Consider the following 19,518-nt stretch of genomic DNA (forward strand, 5'->3'; position numbering starts at 1 on the left):
AGGCAGATGGAGTTAAGATACAGCTTGGCCTTGATCTAATTGAATGGTGGAGTTGATTTGAGGCTGAATGGCCTCCTCCAAATGGCAACCCGTTCATTTTTAATAGGTCACCCAAGTGTTACAATTGGAAACCCAAGCTGGTGTCTCAATAACCGATAATAAATCAATCCACAGCAGACTCCTTATATTCACTACGCTGGTCACGTGCAGTAATTACCCAATGTAGCCCCATCCCACTCAATTGTGGACAGATATGTAATTGACTCAACATTGAAGGCAAACAAGGCAGTGATTAAACCAGGTTAAGAATTCCGTATGATTCAGTATTGATTTAATAGCTTAGTCTTGATCTTCTGTTCCTTTCCAGGGCGTAATGCATACCGTATCCTGTTTAAAATTAAGCCCCAAGAGCGAAATGAGCTGTTTTTGCCGGGGCGCATGGCATATGTCGTGGATCTGGACGATGAGTACGCAGATACAGATGTACCTACGACATTAATCAGGAGCAAAGCCGACTGTCCCACAATGGAGGTGAAGATTAGTCGGCATTCATTCTTTGTCTAATCGGACTTTAAAGGAGCCTTTAGACCTTGGGAGAGTTTTCCTTTAATGCTAGGTTTTGGGAAAATGACCCCAAGTTTGTGTCTGTATCACTGTTTTATATATGGCCCTGTTTATATATGGCTCTATGCCCCCTGTTGGCTGTGAAGAAATCCAGAGACACAGCTGGGACAATATCAGTAACAGGGACAGAATAGAAGTCATGCAGATGTATTCAGTACAACGCAGAATTGTTACGGTGCGGAAGGAAGCCATTTGGCTCACTATATCTGCACTGGTTCTCCGAACGAGCAATTCACCTGGTTCCATTTCCCTGCTATTTCCTTGTAATCCAGAACGTTCCTCCTTTCTTGATAATCTAATTCCTGTTTAAATGCTTCAATTGAATCTGCCTCCACCACACTCTCAGGAAGTACATTCCAGGACCTAGCCAGCGGCTGCGTGGGGGGAAAGAAAATCCTCCTGTCACTTTCTTGCTTCTTTTACTAATCACTTTAAATCCGTGCCCTCATGTTCTCAATCCTTTCTCAAGTGGGAACCGCTTTTCCCTGCATACTCTGTCCAGACCCCTCACGATTTTGAATATCTCTATCAAATCTCCTCTCCAAGGAACATTGTCCTAACTTATCCAACCTGTCTTCAGAACAAAGGTTCCTCATCCTTGCAACCATTCTTGTGAATCTTTTCTGCACCCGCTCTAATGCCCTGGTATCCTTCCTGAAGTACGCCACACAGAACTGAAAGTAATACTCCAGCTGAGGCCACACTAGTAACTTACACAAGTTCAACATGAGCACTTTGCTCTTGTACTCCATGTCCGTATTAATAAAGCCCAGGATACTGTATGTATCTTCAGCCAGCTGTCCTGCCACCTTCAATTACATATGCACATATACACCCAGGTCCCTCTGCTCCTACACTCATCATGGTTTAGGCTGTTGTTCACTAAGGTTTCAGATGCCTTGTACGGCATTTTCAGCTTGTACTTCCAGCAAGTTACAGTGCAAATTATATTTCAGCTGCATGGTGCAGGAAAATGTCTTTAACCCTCATGCAAGATGCCCCACTGCAGCAAGATTTAATCCCCATGGGATTGTGTACCATGTTGGTTCTGATTGCTTTGTAAAATTGTCGTAATTTTTGTTGCCTTGTCATGACCAATCTGTACTTCCTTTTCAGGCACAGACAACCTTGACCACAAATGACATTGTGATCAATAAGCTCACTCAGATCCTGTCCTACCTGCGCCAGGGAACGCGTAACAAGAAGCTGAAAAAGAAGGATAAAGGTAACACGGAAAGCAAGATATTGCTGGTGGGTTTTGAAAACCCCAGCTTTTCAGAGCACTACACCTCCGGAAAGATGCAGAAGCTTTAGAAAGTAGTATTCCCTCTGACGAGTGGGTCAGTAACTAGGGGTCATAGATTTTGAAACTTTGGCAAAAGATCAAGAGGAACGATGGGAAGGAACCTTTCCATTTGAGATTTGTCAGGATCTGGAATGCTTCACCTGAAATGGTGGGAGAAGCTAATTTGATAAATCATTTTAAAAAGTCTTGGACAAGGGCAGCACGGTGGCACAGCGGTTAGCACTGCTGCATCAAGGCGCCGAAGTTCTAGGTTCGATCCCGGATCTGGGTCACTGTCCGTGTGGAGTTTGCGTGGGTTTTGCCCCCACCACCCAAAGATGTGCAGGGTAGGTGGATTGGCCACGCTAAATTGCCCCTTAATTGAAAAAAATGAATTGGGTACTCTAAATTTATATATTTAAAAAGTCTTGGACAGTCGCTTGTTGAATTGTAGGGCTACAGACAAAAAGTCTGAGTGGCAGACTACATATGACTTCCCTTTCAAAGACGTAGCCCAGGTATGAAAGGCTCATGGTCTCCTGTTGGGCGACTCCATCACTGCTTCTGTAGTTACTGATTTAAAACTTGTATTGCATTAGTTACAAAGCGTAATTCTGTAAGTGGCACTGTTGCAAATTCAAACACTTTCACTCAATTGAAAAATGCCGCCTACACTACGATTTCACCTGACAAAGAAAAAACTAACAAATAGGAACAGGAGTAGATCATTCAGGTGTTCGAGCGCGTTCGGGCGTTCGAGCCCGTTCCACATTCATTAAGATCACGGCTAATTTGATTGTGGCTTTAACTTCACTTTGTTGCCTGTCTCACGTAACCTTTGACTCCTTTGTCAGTCAAAATATATCTAACTGTGCCTTGAATAGCAAGTTCCCAAGACTAATGATCCTCTGCGGGAAGGATTTCCTCCTCGATCCTTGCTTAAATGGGAGACCCCTTATTTTGCAAATTAGCCCCTTAGTTCATCCAGAAAACTTTATTTTTCAGAACTGTTCGGCTTCCGAATGAAGCTTTGAACTTAAACTAATTGTATAGATTTTATTTCAACGCACCTTATAAACGTAATAACGTATTTTGATTAGTTTTGTTTGAGAAGGAACAGTAATTTATTTTCATCGCATGTCGCATGTCTCACTCTTAAGTGGTCCTCTTGATTAGAAGACTTGTGCTTTCCCCCGAGTTTCCTAACTTAGCTCAAAACATTGTGTTTTAAGTTTAAAATGCATTCTACACACACAGGCCATGACTATTCAAACAAAATTCTATCACTGGGTGTTATTCACAGTACAAGAGCTGCTGTTCAATATATTCACACTCTCGCGTACCATTACCATTTACTGAAACCCCGTTAAAAACACTGAAGGATTAATATTCAGCTGCAGTGGTATAATAACCTGTTCAACAATGTGGAGACTGAGATAGTGTAATGTAAAGTGGCCATAGTCCCAGATGACCAGAGGCTGCTTTCCCCTTTGAGGGGGGCAGCTGACTGGTGGTGATTTAACCTGAGGATCACCACAACTCGGGCGAGGGGAAAGGTTGAGAAGACGGAGCCTTCATCAATACCCTGAAGACTGAGATAGTATCCCAACCTTATAGCTCAATATCACAACTTATCCCAAATCAGCGCCAGCTGTACCTTACCACAGTCCTACATTACGTAGATGCAAAGGGGGAAAATATTCTGTTCCATAAGCCGTGACCAGGATTCTTCATTGATTTAATTTTCATTTTTCTTCCTTTTCCCAGGCAAATTGGGAGGTGATGAAAAGAGACCACCAGAGGCTGATATAAGGTATCTTTTTATTAAAAGATGGCACAGAAAACATCTTTGTTGTTGGGTGGGAGGGAGGGAGAGGTTGGGAGGGAGTGAGGGAGGGGGTGAGGGCGAGGTTGGGAGGGGGTGAGGGCGAGGTTGGGAGGGGGTGAGGGCGAGGTTGGGAGGGGGTGAGGGCGAGGTTGGGAGGGGGTGAGGGCGAGGTTGGGAGGGGGTGAGGGCGAGGTTGGGAGGGGGTGAGGGCGAGGTTGGGAGGGGGTGAGGGCGAGGTTGGGAGGGGGTGAGGGCGAGGTTGGGAGGGGGTGAGGGCGAGGTTGGGAGGGGGTGAGGGCGAGGTTGGGAGGGGGTGAGGGCGAGGTTGGGAGGGGGTGAGGGCGAGGTTGGGAGGGGGTGAGGGCGAGGTTGGGAGGGGCGAGGTGGGGAGGGGGTGCGGGCGAGGTGGGGAGGGGGTGAGGGCGAGGTTGGCGGAGGGGGTGAGGGCGAGGTGGGAGGATGTGAGGACGAGGTGGGGAGGGGGGTGAAGGCGAGGCATGGGGAGGGGGTGAGGGCGAGGTGGGGAGGTGGTGAGGGTGGGGAGGGGTGTGAGGGTGGGGAGGGGGTGGGGAGGGGGTGAGGGCGAGGGTGGGGGAGGGGGTGGTGGGGAGGGGGTGGAGGGGCGAGGTGGGGGAAGGGGGGTGAGGGCGAGGATGGGGAGGGGGTTGGAGGGTGGGGGAAGGGGGTGAGGGCGAGGTGGGGAGGGGGTGAGGGCGAGGTGGGGAGGGGGTGAGGGCGAGGTGGGTAAGGGGGGTGAGGGGCGGAGAGTGGTGCAGGGTGTTAGGGAGAGCATAGGGGGCTGATTTAGCTCACTGGGCTAAATAGCTGGCTTTTAAGCAGACCAAGCAGGCCAGCAAGCACGGTTTCGATTCCCGTATCAGCCTCCCCGGACAAGGCGCCGGAATGTGGCGACTAGGGGCTTTTCACAGTAACTTCATTGAAGCCTACTCGTGACAATAAGCGATTTTCATTTCATTTCATTTTTCATTTCATATGGGACTGGTCCCTTTTTTTTCAATTAAGGGGCAATTTAGCGTGGCCAATCTACTTAATCTGCACATCTTTGGGTTGTGGGGGTGAAACCCAAACAGATACAGGGAGAATGTGCAGACTCCATACGGACAGTGACCCAGGGCCGGGATTCTAACCCAGGTCCTCAGCGCTGCAGTTCCAGTGCGAACCACTGCACCACATGCCGCCCGTACTGGTCCTTTTTGATTGAAAGGCTGATATTTTAAAGTTCCCAGTGACTGACTGCAAGTAGCACATTGTTGTCTATGCCACAAAGTGGCCAATGCATGTCAAAAATGGCATGTTTGTGGGGGAAAAGCATGCAGCAAGACTCACGTGTCTATTGTAAAGCACTATTGAGTGAAGGAAAAATCAATTTTACAATCCTTCTCATATCCTTAGTACACCCAAAGTGCTTAAAACCAAATTAAAAAATGAAAGGCATGCATTTCTATAGCACCTGTCACGACCTTAGAATGCCTGATGTGCTTTATTCAATGAAGTACTTTCGAAGTGTAGTCGCTGTTTATTGGAGGAAACACAGCAGCCAATTTGCCCTCTAACAGCAGTGTGATAATCACCAGATAATAAAGAAAGAACAAAGAACAGCACAGGAACAGGCCCTTCAGCCCTACAAGCCTGTGCCGATCATGATGCCTGTCTAAACTAAAACCTTCTGCACTTCCCGGGTCCATATCCCTCTATTTCCATCCTTTTGTGTATTTGTCAAGATAACTCTTAAACGTTGCTATCATACCTGCTTCCGCCACCTCTCCCGGTAGCGAGTTCCAGGTACTCACCACCCTTTGTGTAAAAAAAAACCTCCCTCGCACATCTCTAAACTTTGCCCCTCGCACCTTAAACTTCTGTCCCCTAGTAATTAACTTTTCCACCCTGGGAAAAAGCTCCTGACTATCCACTCTGTCCATGCCAGTCGTAATTTTACAGACTTAATCTATCAGATCGTTCCTCAACCTCCGCCGCTCCGGTGAAAACAATCCGGGAGGGACAGAGAATCGCCCGGGGCCGGCGTCAATCCCGCCCCCACCGTGCCCCGAATTCTCTCCCCCCCCCCCCCCCCCGAGATTCGGTGGGGGTGGGAATTGCACCGCGCCGGTCGGCGGGCTCCCCGCGGCGATTCTCCAGCCCGCGATGGGCTGAAGTCCCGCCGCTGACAGGCCTCTCCCGCCGGTGTGGTTTAAACCACCTCTCTTACCGGTGCGGGCAGGCTCCGGGGTCCTGGGGGGGGGGGGGCCGCGGGGCGATCTGACCCCGGGGGGTGCCCCCACGGTGGACTGGCCTGCGATCGGGGCCCACCGATCGGCGGGCGGGCCTGTGCCTTGGGGGAACTCTTTTTCTTCCGCCCCGCCATGACCTTCACCATGGCGGAGGCAGAAGAGACCCCCTCCCCTTCGCATGCACCGGTATGACGTCAACAGCCGCTGACACACCGGCACATGCGTGGACTTACGCCGGCCAGGGAAGACCTTTTCGGCCCCGGCTGGCGTGGGGCCAAAGGCCGTTCACGCCAGCCGGCGGAGTGGGAACCACTCCTGCGCGGGCCTAGCCCCTCAATGTGAGGGCTTGGTCTTCGCACCTTTGGGGCAGCCCGACGCCGGAGTGGTTCATGCCACTCCAACACGCCGGGACCCCCCGCCCTGCCGAGCAGGGGAGAATCCCGGCCCTGTTTTGCGAAGCTGAATGAGGGATAAATATTGGTCAGGACACTGGGTAGAACTCTAAAATAGAAGCCAAATACTGCAGATACTGAAAATCTGAAATAAAAACCGAAACTGCTGGAAAAGCTCAGCAGGTCTGGCAGCCTCTGCAGAGAGGGAAACAGATTTACGTTTCCGGTCCATAGGATGTCTTCAAGAGAATCTTACGTACGCGAAACGTTAACTCTGTTTCTCTCTCCACAGATGCTGCCAGACGTGCTGGATTTTTCCAGCATCTCTTGTTTTTATACCGGGAAAAGTTCCCCTATTCTGCTTCAAACTGAATTTTTTAATGTGTAGCTGAGGAGAGGGGCAGAGCATCGTCTGTCACATCTGAATGAAAATTGCTTGTCACAAGTAGGCTTCAAATGAAGTTACTGTGAAAAGCCCCTAGTTGCCACATTCCGACACATGTTCGGGGAGGCTGGTACGGGAATTGAAACGCGCTGCTGGCCTGCCTTGGTCTGCTTTCAAAGCCAGCGATTTAGTCCAGTGTGCTAAACCAGCCCCTGAAAGGCAGGACTCTGAGACTGCAGTACATCCTCAGACTGTGAGCGTCAATTTAAATCCTTTTTTTTTTTTAAATAATTTTTATTGAATTTTTCAAAATACAAACATTTTAACCCCCCCTACATTTACATTTAAATTATAACAAAACAAAATCAAACCCCCCTACTTAACAAGAAAAAAAAAAAGAAACCCCCCCCCCCCCCCTACCCGCGCGTCCCCCACCCCCCCCCCCCCCCCCGCCGGCGAACCGACAGTCAGACCAACTTATCATTTCTAGCAGCGTCCTCGGGCAGGCCTTGCCCGTGCCACCGCCGCTACCGTACTTCCTTCGTCGTTGTCCCCCCTCCCCCCCCCCCCCTCCCCCCCTCCCGCCCTCCCCTCCCCTCCCGGGTTGCTGCTGTCATGGCCTCAGTTTCTATCTCTGATCCAAGAGGTCTAGGAAGGGTTGCCATCGCCTGGAAAACCCCTGCACCGACCCTCTCAGGGCGAATTTGATCCTTTCCAATTGGATGAAGTTTGCCATGTCGTTTAACCAGGTGTTAACACTCGGAGGCCTTTCGTCCCTCCACTGAATCAGGATCCTCCTCCGAGCCACCAAGGACGCAAAGGCTAATATTCCAGCCTCCCTCGCCTCCTGTACCCCCGGTTCCACCCCAACCCCGAAGATCGCAAGTCCCCATCCTGGCTTGACCCTGGACCCCACCACTCTCGACACCGTCCCTGCCACCCCCTTCCAGAACTCCTCCAGTGCCGGACATGCCCAAAACATATGTGCATGATTCGCAGGGCTTCCCGAACATCTAATACACCTGTCTTCACCCCCGAAAAACCGACTCATCCTTGTCCCCGTCATGTGGGCTCTATGCAGTACCTTAAATTGAATGAGACTTAGTCTCGCACATGACGACGACGAGTTAACCCTCTCCAGGGCGTCTGCCCATGTCCCGTCCTCTATCTGTTCCCCCAGCTCTAACTCCCACTTATCTTTCAGCTCCTCTACTGGTACCCTCCTCCACCTCCTGCATAATCTTATAGATGTCCGAGATCTTCCCCTCCCCGACCCAGACCCCTGATAGCACCCTATCACTCACCCCCCTGTCGGGGAGCGCGGGGAACCCCGCTACCTGTCGTCTGGCAAATGCCTTCACTTGGAGGTACCTGAACGTGTTCCCCGGGGGGAGCCCAAATTTCTCCTCCAGCTCTCCCAGGCTCGCAAACCTCCCCTCTATAAACAAGTCCCTCAGTTGTCTAATACCCGCCCTCTGCCAGCTCTGGAATCCCCCTCCTGTGTTTCCCGGCGCAAATCTGTGGTTCCCTCTTAGTGGTGCCCCTATCAGACCTCCCACTTCCCCCCTGTGTCGCCTCCACTGCCCCCAGATCTTGAGGGTGGCCGCCACCACCGGGCTCGTGGTATACCTCGTGGGAGGGAGCGGCCATGGTGCCGTTACCAGTGCCCCTAAGCTTATGTTGCCGCAGGACGCCCTCAGTCCATGCGCTTCCAGGCTGCCCCCTCCCCTTCCATCATCCACTTTCGTACCATCGATGTATTTGCCGCCCAGTAATATCCTGAAAGGTTGGGTAACGCCAGCCCTCCACTATCCCTACTCCGCTCCAAAAAGACCCTTCTAACTCTCGGGGTGCCATGTGCCCACACATACCCCATGATACTACTCGTTACCTTCTTGAAAAAGGCCCTGGGGAGGAAGATGGGCAGACACTGGAACAAAAACAAGAACCTCGGGAGGACCGTCATTTTAACTGACTGCACCCTCCCTGCTAGCGACAGCGGCACCATGTCCCACCTCTTAAACTCCTCCTCCATCTGCTCCACCAGTCTGGAAAAGTTCAACTTGTGTAGGGTCCCCCAGTTCTTTGCCACCTGCACCCCCAAATACCTAAAACTTTTAACTGCTCTTTGAAGGGGAGCCTCCCAATTCCCTCCCCTGTGTCTCCCGGGTGTATTACAAAGACCTCACTTTTCCCCAGATTTAATTTATATCCCGAAAAGTCCCCGAACTCCGCTAGTATCCCCATTACCTCCGGCATTCCCCCCTCCGGGTCTGCCACATACAACAACAAATCATCCGCATAGAGCGAGACCCGATGTTCCTCCCCTCCCCTTGTCAGTCCTCTCCACCCCCCTGAACCCCTCAGTGCCATCGCCAACGGCTCAATCGCTAATGCAAAGAGTAAGGGAGATAGGGGACATCCCTGCCTAGTACCTCGATGGAGCCCAAAATATTCTGACCTCCTCCCGTTTGTTACCACACTTGCCATCGGAGCTGAATAGAGCAGTTTTAACCCACTTGATAAATCCCTCCCCAAACCCAAACCTTTCCAACGTCTCCCACAAGTATTCCCACTCCACCCTGTCAAATGCCTTCTCCGCGTCCAGCGCTACCACTATCTCCGCCTCCCCTTCCACTGCTGGCATCATAATCACATTTAACAATCTCCGAACATTTGTGTTAAGTTGGCGTCCCTTCACGAACCCCGTCTGGTCTTCATGGACTACCCCTGGCACACAGTCCTCTATCCTGGTTGCCAGGACCTTTGCTAACAGCTTGGCATCTACATTTAAGAGGGAGATAGGCCTGTAGGACCCGCACTGGACCGGGTCCTTGTCCCGCTTCAAAATCAAGGAGATCAGGGCCTGCGACATTGTTGGAGGCAGAACCCCCCCCTCGCGCGCCTCATTGAAGGCTCGCACCAGCACTGGACCCACCAAGTCCACAAATTTCCTGTAAAACTCCACCGGGAACCCATCCGGCCCCGGCGCCTTCCCCGCCTGCATCTGGCCTATCCCTTTAATTAGCTCCTGCAGCTCTATCGGCGCCCCCAACCCTTCCACCAGCTCCTCCTGTACCTTTGGGAACCCCAATTTGTCGAGAAAGTTCTTCATTCCCCCTCTCCTCTTCGGCGGTTCAGACCTATACAATTCCCTATAGAAGTCCCTAAAGACCCTATTCACCTCTTGCCCCTTCTGCACTACATCCCCACCCCTCTCTCTCACTCCCCCAATCTCTCTGGCTGCATCTCGCTTACGAAGCTGGTGTGCCAGCATCCTGCTCGCCTTTTCCCCGTACTCATACGCCGCACCCTGCGCCCTTCTCCACTGCATTTCCGCCTTCCTAGTGGTCAGTAGGTCGAACCTGGCCTGCAAGCTACGCCGCTCCCTTAATAGCCCCTCCTCTGGCGCCGCCGCATATTTCCTATCTACTTCTAGGAGCTCCCCCACCAGCCTCTCCCTTTCCTGCCTCTCCTTCCTCTCTCTGTGTGCCCTTATGGAGATCAGCTCTCCTCTAATCACTGCTTTCAAGGCCTCCCAGACCGTCCCCACCTGCACCTCACCTGTGTCATTCGTACCCAGATAGTTCTCAATGCCCGTTCTCACCCTTCTGCACACCTCTTCGTCCGCCAACAGCCCTACATCCAGGCGCCACAACGGGCGTTGGTCCCGCGCCTCCCCCATGTCCACGTCCACCCAATGTGGTGCATGGTCCGATATCGCAATGGCCGAGTACTCCGTGTCCTGCACTCTCGGTATCAGCCCCCTGTTCAATACGAAAAAATCGATCCTAGAGTACACTCTGTGGACGTGGGGAGAAAAAAGAATACTCCCCTCGCCCTAGGCCTACCAAATCTCCATGGGTCTACCCCTCCCATCTGCTCCATGAACCCCCTTAACACCTCTGCCGCTGCCGGCCTCCTATTCGTCCTGGAACTCGATCTATCCAGCCCAGGGTCTAACACCGTATTAAAGTCCCCTCCCATGATCAGGCCCCCTGCCTCCAGTCCCGGGATGAGGCCCAGCAGGCGCCTCATAAAACCCCGCGTCGTCCCAGTTCGGGGCATACACATTTACCAGTACCACACTCTCTCCCTGCAGCCTACCCCTCACCATCACGTACCTGCCCTCCTTGTCTGCCACCACCTCTGCCGCCACAAACGACACTCTCTTTCCCACCAAAATCGCCACCCCCCGGTTCTTGATATCCAAGCCTGAGTGGAACACCTGTCCCACCCACCCCCTTCTCAGGCGGACCTGATCTGCTACCCTCAAATGAGTCTCCTGCAGCATTGCTACATCAGCCTTCAGTCCCTTCAGGTGTGAGAAGACCCTTGATCTTTTGACCGGCCCATTCAGCCCCCTTACGTTCCACGTGATCAATCGGGTCGCAGAGCGACCCGTCCCTACTCCCTGTCGATTAGCCATGTCTTGTCCCTTGCTCGCCCCGGGTCATCCCTTCTTTTCTGACCCGCTTCCCATAGCGATGGCCCCCCCCCCCCCCCCACCCCCCCCGGCTCTCCCCTTCTCGTCCCTGGCCTTTCTAGCAGCAACCCGGTGTCCCCCCCCAGTCCCCCCCCCTTCCCCCCCCCCCCCCCCCCCCCCCCCTGGCTAGGACCCCTCCTAGCCGCGATGTACCCCACATCGTACTCCCGAGAGTCAGCTGGTCTCCGCTGACCCGGCTGCTCCTGCCACATTCCGACTCCTCCCGGTTCACCCCATCTGCGCCCGTGAAAGATCCCCTTAAAACCCCCGAGAAAGACCCGCATAATCAACCCGCTCCCCCCCGTCCCGTCTCCCCAACTTAACGATATAAATACAAATACCCAATGGCAGCTAAATACATAAATACTTAACTACATACTTAAATAACAAAATAATTAACTATCTATCAACTAACCGCGTGCCCAACCATCACCCTCCATCAAACAGTATAAATAACCGCAGATAACCATAACCCGAAAAGAAAAAAAAGAACCAAAAAACCCCCCCAAGCACCCAAAGAAAAAGGGTAGGAGGGGTAAATAACTAAGGGAAATTGGAAACGGGAAAAAACACCCCATAAGAAGCCAACGACCCACAATAGAGATTTCAACAGTACAAATATACAGAAACACCCAACAACTCGAAACCTTCAAAATATTCAGAAAAGTCAACCGTTCGAGAAAAAACACCCCAACCACTCCACGAAACTGTTACCCAGTTCCGACCTGGCCTGAAAAAGAAAAGGGCCACTTGCACAATCAAGAGTCCCCCGGCGGCTACGACCGCCGGTGCTCCCAGGTTTTAGTTCGTGTCCAACTTTTCCTCTTGTACAAAGGTCCAGGCCTCCTCTGGGGACTCGAAATAATGATGTTGGTCCTTGTAGGTGACCCACAAGCGCGCCGGTTGCAACATTCCAAATTTGATCTTTTTCGCGTGTAGCACCGCCTTTGTCCGGTTGTACCGGGCCCGCCGCTTTGCCACCTCCGCACTCCAGTCCTGGTACACCCTTACCGTCGAGTTCTGCCACTTGCTGCTTTTCTCCCTTTTAGCCCACCTCAGGACTTTCTCTCGATCACTTAGCCGCTGGAACCGCACCAGCACCGCCCTCGGGGGCTCGTTTGCCCTAGGCCTCCTGGCCATGACCCGGTATGCCTCTTCCAATTCCAGGGGCGCCGGACCGGCCCCTTCCCCCATCAGGGAGCTCAACATCTCCGCCACATATCCCGGGAGATCCGACCCCTCCAGGCCTTCTTCCAGGCCCAGGATCCTCAAATTTTTCCTCCTCATCCGAGTGTCCAGCTCCTCGAAGCGGCTCTGCCACTTCGTGTGGAGTGCCTCGTGCGCCTCCACCTTTGCCCCGATGACTGTGGCCTCCTCCTCCCTCGCGGCCATCTCCTGCTGCAGATCTTTAATCGACGCCTCTTGGATCGCCTGGGCTCCCACCAACCTGGTGGCCGTCGCGTTCATGGACTCTAAGAGTTCCACTTTCATCTCCGTGAAAAAACGGAGGAGAGCGGCCTGCTGCTCCTCCGCCCATTTCTTCCACTCCTCCGGTGCACCGCCGGCCGCCATTTTGATTTTCTTCCCCCGCTTTTTTTGGGGAGCTGCTGCCGTTTTTCTTGCCGCTCCACTCCGGGTACCGACCATAAAATCGGTCTAGTTCTCCTCAGGGGACCTTCCCCCACCGGGATTCGTTTTTTCAGCGCCGTTGGGGCCCTCCAATTGGCCCAAAAACACCTTTGTTGCAGGAGCTTCCAAATGTGCGGCTTAGCTAGTCATAGCCGCAACCGGAAGTCTCGTCAATTTAAATCCTGTCCTCCAATCTCTGGATTGGGACTGAAACTCTTAATCTTCTGGTACCGAGTGAGTGTCCCATCTGCTGAGCCAAGGCTGATACTATATCTTTCTTTGGAAGTGAAGTTATGCAGGAAACTATACCAAACAAAAAGAGCAATTCAATGAGGGTCCATATAATCTGTTTCATTGGTGTTGGCTAAAGGAAGAATAGGAATCGTGTACACCAGAGGAATTCCCTGTTCTGCTTTGAATGACAGCATGGGATCTTTGAGCAGTGCCTCAGTTTAGCATCTCGTCGGAAAGACTGGACTGCTGACCAAATTGTTCCAGTCACACCCAATACTATCTGTCCAACTATTGGCTTCGGAATAGCAGGAGCTTCGAATATGAGTTTTTTAGTGGCAAGCACTTGCTCTTTTTTTTTAAATCCTGACGTGGTTATTTAAAAAGATTTTCATACCAAGGTGGAGTTCTGATGATGTATGCAGACCAGAATAATAGATAAATCCTTTGAGAAGTCACAGAGGAGAATGCATTACATCAACAGTTTACAAATCGTGCAAGCAGCTTTAACTGGAGGGCAGTAAACCGTCAGCACTAAAGTCTGAATGGCAGAGAATTGCACCCTCCGCCCTGTCCCGCTCCCATGGCCCTGCCTGCGGCCCTGCCCCCCATGGCCCCACACTTCGCTCTGCACCCCCCTCCCCCCCCATCCTCTTCTGCTCCACCCTTTCCCTCTCTGTCCCCAACTTCTGTGTGCAAATCCCCTCCACCCTCTCTCCCCCAACGTTAGTGCGGGACATTTGGCATAATGACATATAACATTGTACCAATCTTTTTTTCAGAGAGATTTACCTCAGTTTTTGGACAACACTGTGAGCTGGCGTGCTTTACCTTTCAATGTTTACTGTGAGCTGGCGTGCTTTACCTTTCAATGTTTACTGTGAGCTGGCGCGCTTTACCTTTCAATGTTTACTTCCAGCATCTTTGATGACATTGGTGACTATGTACCGACAACTGCGAAGGTTGTTCGCGAAAAGGAACGTGAAAAGTACCGTGAGAAGGAGAGAGAACGAGAGCGGGAACGGGAGAGGGAAAGAGAAAGGGAAAGAGAGCGGGAACGAGAAAGGGAAAGAGAAAGGGATGAGGAGAAGAAGTCCAGACACAACTATTTCGAGAAGCCAAGAGTGGACGATGAGGTATGCTCTAATCACTCTGTATTAATTGTACAGCAAGCTCCAGCTTTAAAGGCAGTGAAGCTTATAATACACTCCCGGCAGTCATTCATACCTTACCTGTCTTTTCATTCATGGCCAGCAGCTGACTTGGTGGTCCTCCATGTCTTTCTGGGCTTTGATTCACTGTTTCTGTGGTGGTGGGGTGTGGTCTTGTCAGTCACTCAGCACTTTTCTGTTTCAAGATAAGCAAGAGAAAGGAATGCTGTGAGCGGGTGGGGCTATATGCTCACCCCCAACCCCTTCCCGAGCAGGGATTGATGCCCCCGTCACTCAATGGTATGCCATTGCAGTGTTGATGTAAGCCTACTGGTGACACAAATAGATTATTATGTTGGCAGCATTCCTCGGGGAAGGAACATTAGTGCCCTTGACAGAAACTCAATGACTAACGGTGTTATTTTTGTTACAGAGCTGTGATGAAGATTAATGGGATTTTCTGTATTTATCTTTCAAGCACAGGAACATTCAGTAAAATCTGCAAAACAGTTTCTGTGTTTTTCCAAGAGCCGTATCTATGTTACAAAATTTGAGGTCAAATTGATCATTTTAAAAGCAGCAGAGCTATTTTAATAAACTATTGAGCTATTGATAGATTTGATTACGATGTATCTATAAGTAAACTCAGTACAGTAAAGGACATCGAGTTAACGGTTCTGAAAGGAATGGCCTAATTCTGAATGAAATGGAGAAATATAAGAATCTAAATTTTGGACGGCCTACATCTTACCGGTGTTCTTGCAAACCGCATAACTCTGGAAGTAGATAAGGCTTTAAACTAAATAGAGGGGGATGGAGAGGGGATATATAGGCTTTCAAAGCTAAAGAATAAGGCAGCTATTTAGGTAGTGACACCGAGTCTGACACGGAGCAACAGAGTATAGGAACGTTAAAAAAGCAGCAAGTAGGGTTATAGGGGGAGAAAATTGTAAAAGGGAAAAATTAATGGCTCTACTTAAACCCATGTAGTATTCGGCACAAAATAAATAAATTGTTGCCACAAATTGAGGTTAATGGGCAACAGGGAGAGGGATATATGAGGGATATAGACAGATTAAGTGAGTGGGCAAAAACATGGCAGATGGGATATAACGTTGGAAAATGTGAAGTTATGCCCTTTGACAGGAAGAATAAAGCAGCTGAATATAATTTAAATAGAGAAAGACTGCAGGAAGCTGCAGCACAGGGGGATTTGGGGGTCCTCGTGTATAAATCGCAAAAGGCTAGCGCGCGAGTTCAGTAGGTAATTAGGAAGGCAAGTCAAATGTTGCTTTTATTTTCAAGGGAATGGAGTATAAAAATAGGGATGTTTTGTTAAAACTATACAAAGCACTTGTTAGACCACACCTGGAATACTGTGAACAGTTTTGGTCCCCTTCTCTAAGGAAAGATATCCTGGCACTGGAGGCAGTCCAGAGAAGGTTCACTAGGTTGATCCCGGGTATGGGGGAATTTTCTTCTGAGGGGAGTTTGAGGAGGTTGGGCCTGTGGAAGAATGAGATGCATCGGATTCTCTGGTGGCTTGACAGGGTAGTTGCTGTGAGGTAGTTTCACCTTGTGGGAGGGTCTAGGACCAGAAGGTATCTCAAGTAAGGGGTCACTTATTTAAGACAGAGATAAGGAATTTCTTCTCTCAAGAGGGTAGTTAATCTGTGGATTTCTTTTCCGCAGAGAGCTGTAGAGGTTCGGTCATTAAGTATGTTCAAGGATGAGGTAGACTGATTTTTAATCAGTAAGGGAATCAAGGGCCAGGATTCTCCCCTACCCGGCGGGGCGGGGGTCCCGGCGTGATGGAGTAGCGTGAACCACTCCGGCGTCGGGCCGCCCCAAAGGTGCGGAAGTGGTTGGCGCTCCGCCGGCTGGCGCGAACGGCCTTTAGCGCCACGCCAGCCGGGGCTGAAAGGACTTCGCCGGCCGGCGTAAGTCCGCGCATGCGCCGGAGCGTCAGCGGCTGCTGATGTCATCCCCGCGCATGCGCGGGGGAGGGGGTCACTTCCGTCTCCGCCATGGTGAAGACCATGGCGAAGGCGGAAGGAAATGAGCACCCCCGGGGCCAGATCGAGGTGGAAAAGTGGAGTTGAGGATCATCATATCTTTCATGATGTAATTGAATGGTGTAGCAGACTCGATGGACTGAATGGCCTACTTCTGCTCCCATGCCGTCTGGAATGAAGAAGATGGTGTTTGGCCTGTCAACCCCCTCCTTCCACATACTACCCTGACATGGACTCTGCAATCCATTTAGTCTCCTTCCACAGTTCATATTCACTCTCCCCTATCTTAGACTTTATCCACCCATTTAATCTCCCATGGGAATGTTCTGTATGAATGCTGATTCCCCAGAGTCAACTAAGCAAAATCCCAGGACATTCATCCATCGTTGGATCAGTGTTCACCCATCGCCATCTTCAGCTCAGGTACTGATGCTGTGCTACAGCAGTAGGTTAATCAGCATCAGAACAAATCCATCGGGTTAACATTGCAACAAAAACAAATTACTGACATTTTTTAAAAATGCTGCAAATATCCAACATCTGTGGGGAGCGAAACAACGTTGGCATTTTGGGCTGATGACTTTTCATCAAGTCTAGAGAAAGCAGCAATAATCTGAAACATTCACTTCTGCGGTGACAGAAGCAGTGTTAGCATTGCATTGGACAGAACAAAGGGAATAGGAAAAGTCTTGCATTTCTATACCGCCCTTTTAGCTTGAGCTGGAGACATGAGGGTTTCAGCACTATGAGGGTACAATGGGGGAGGCTGGCCCACTGATGGGAAGGGGGGAAGAACATGGGTTTGAGTCCAAATAACAGTGGCCATGCACAGAGACTTCAGGGCAAAGGGAGGTAGGCTGCAATGAGGCAGTGGAAGGATTTGTCAATTAAAATGAATTTGAAAGAAGGGACCTGTGTTAATACAGCATCATTCATAACCACAAGACCTCTCAAATGCTTTACAGTGAATAAAGTACTTATTGAATTGTAGTCATTGTTCTCTGTAAGGAACGTGGCAACCAGTTTCCGCACAGTAAGCTCTCTCAAACAGAAATGGGAAACCTGTCTGTTATGCTGTTGATTGTGGGAAAAGGTATTGGCCAAGACAATAGGCTGAACTCCACTGCCCTTCTGTAAATAGGGATGTTATCATCCAGTTGAGATCACAGCCTCGGTTTCAATTTCTTGTCCAAAGGACAGGACCTCCGACAGTGCAGCACTCTCCTGGTATTGATGTGTCCGCCTAGAAACGTTCTAATTCTTACAGGGTAACTGTAGATAGTGGGCTGGATTCTCTGCCAGTGGGATGCACCGTTTTGCCGGCAGCCCGGGGGTTTCCCGACGGCGTTGGGGCTGCCCCACAATGGGAAACCCCATTGACCAGCCGGCATAACGGAGCATCCCGCCGGCGGGGTGAAACAGAAATGCGGCGGGGCAGAGAATCCAGCCCAGTATGTTTCCCCTGGAGAGTGAGTCTGGAACCAGAGCACACAGTCTCAGAATAAGGGGCAGGCCATTTAGGACTGAGATGAGGAGGAATTACTTCATCTGCAAGGTGGTGAATCTTTGGGATTTTCTCCCCTGGAGGGCTGTGGATGTTCAAGATGGAATAGATTTGTGGGTAATAATGACATTGAGGGATGTGGGACCGGCAGGAAAGTGGTAGAGGTAGATGGTCAGCCGTGATCTAATGGAATAGCAGAGCAGATTCGACGGGCCAAATGGCCTACTCGTGCTCCTTTATTCCTGTTTAGTAGTGAAGTCTCTGAAATTGGTGTCTGTGGGTATACAGAACCAGCAGAGTTTCCTGTGTCAGACTGAAAGCATTCGGAGAGAAACCAGTTGAGAGTAATGGACATTCCAAGCCGAAGTGAATCCAATAAATAATTATTTGCCATTGATGTTTAAGTATAACCATCCTGAAAATAACATACGCAAATGTCTTTAGGCTTACGCTGAAGGTTTGCCATGAAGACCTCTAAGTGTGTGGATCCTGACATTGCTGTTGCATCTCTATTTAGGACTGAAATCCAAGTGTGGCTCTTTATTTAAAGTTTGCAATCCATTAAGATACATTGTAGAGGACCTAATTAAATGCCACTGTTATTTAGATTCTAGTTGCACTGTTGGCCCTGCATTGGTTTCTGACCAGGCACGGCAAATATATATAAACAGTTTTTAGTACATTTCGAGTCTTTGAGAGCATAAAATTTCAAAGGACGGAATGTTACTAGAATTTGGCAAGGTGTCAGATTCAGACAGAAAGCTGGCATATAATTCTCCAGTTGGACAGACAAGTTTTCCTGTGAAATCTTGAACCCCTTGCACCAAATAACTGAGGGCCTGGTTTCCGCCATCACTCTGGTGGGACCGGCCCACACAGAACTGGGAACCGGCTCCAAAGAGATCGGGTGGCATCTTTAAAGGGCGCTCTGATCAGCGCTGCAGCCTAACGACCCGCAGCCCCCGTCAAGGGGGTATAGGCACCCCCACCTCTCCAAAATCCTCACCGGTACTGCAGCCCCCCACTAACATTGCTGAAGTAGAGCCGGCACTCCCCCCAAATTTATTAAAATGAGGTTCACACTCTTTGTGGGGGTGAACCTCATGGCATAACCGGTGAGGGGCAGGAAAATGGGGAAACGCAATCTCTCCGGCGGGAATCATGTTTCCCGATTCCTGCTAGATTTTCCCCACCCTTGCCGCCGGTTCCCCGAACGGCAAGTGCAGGCTCAAGGTGGTGCCCAAAAACTGACCAACTTGAAAAGCTTTGCAGCTGTCTGGGATATTTTGATGAAAACAAAAGCTGCAGAATAAAAACTCAATGTGGAAAGGATGGTCCACTGGGCTCAGCGCTGAAAATTTGAATGGAATTGTACTCTTCTTAATTTTGTGCTGTTGCTTGAAAGTATAATTTGAACCGTTGTTGTGGTTAATAAATGTGTAATTCATCCTTCAAACGCTTGGGAATAAGAGCTGGAGAGATTCTTCACAAAACTCAGCCTGTTCAGTGTGTGTATATGATTGTTTAAATTGTATTTCTTGAATTTGTAATTGTCGGTTAGTTAGATCCATGCGCTATGTCAGTAATTACTCTGGCTGCAATAATCCTAATTTATTTCCATTTTCTTTTCCTTCAAATAGCCGACAGAATTGGAGGCTGGTGAGTATTTTTTTTGAGGGCTGAATTATCACGTCTGCTGTCTCCATTTAGTTCTTAGATGGCTTAGAGCTCCATGTCTT

General features: G+C 50.3%; 1 protein-coding gene across 1 annotated transcript in view; it reads left to right on the forward strand.

The window, feature by feature from the left end:
* Positions 1 to 19,518, forward strand: part of ik (IK cytokine) — a 64,177-nt gene that overhangs the window by 25,572 nt on the left and 19,087 nt on the right. The window contains exons 9-13 of the mRNA XM_038796269.1: positions 368 to 531; positions 1,741 to 1,849; positions 3,677 to 3,722; positions 14,029 to 14,245; positions 19,420 to 19,438. Coding sequence (XP_038652197.1) covers positions 368 to 531; positions 1,741 to 1,849; positions 3,677 to 3,722; positions 14,029 to 14,245; positions 19,420 to 19,438 — 555 coding nt within the window. The remainder of the gene's footprint in view (positions 1 to 367; positions 532 to 1,740; positions 1,850 to 3,676; positions 3,723 to 14,028; positions 14,246 to 19,419; positions 19,439 to 19,518) is intronic.

Source organism: Scyliorhinus canicula, chromosome 4 (assembly GCF_902713615.1).
Source record: "Scyliorhinus canicula chromosome 4, sScyCan1.1, whole genome shotgun sequence".
Lineage (NCBI taxonomy): Eukaryota > Metazoa > Chordata > Chondrichthyes > Carcharhiniformes > Scyliorhinidae > Scyliorhinus > Scyliorhinus canicula.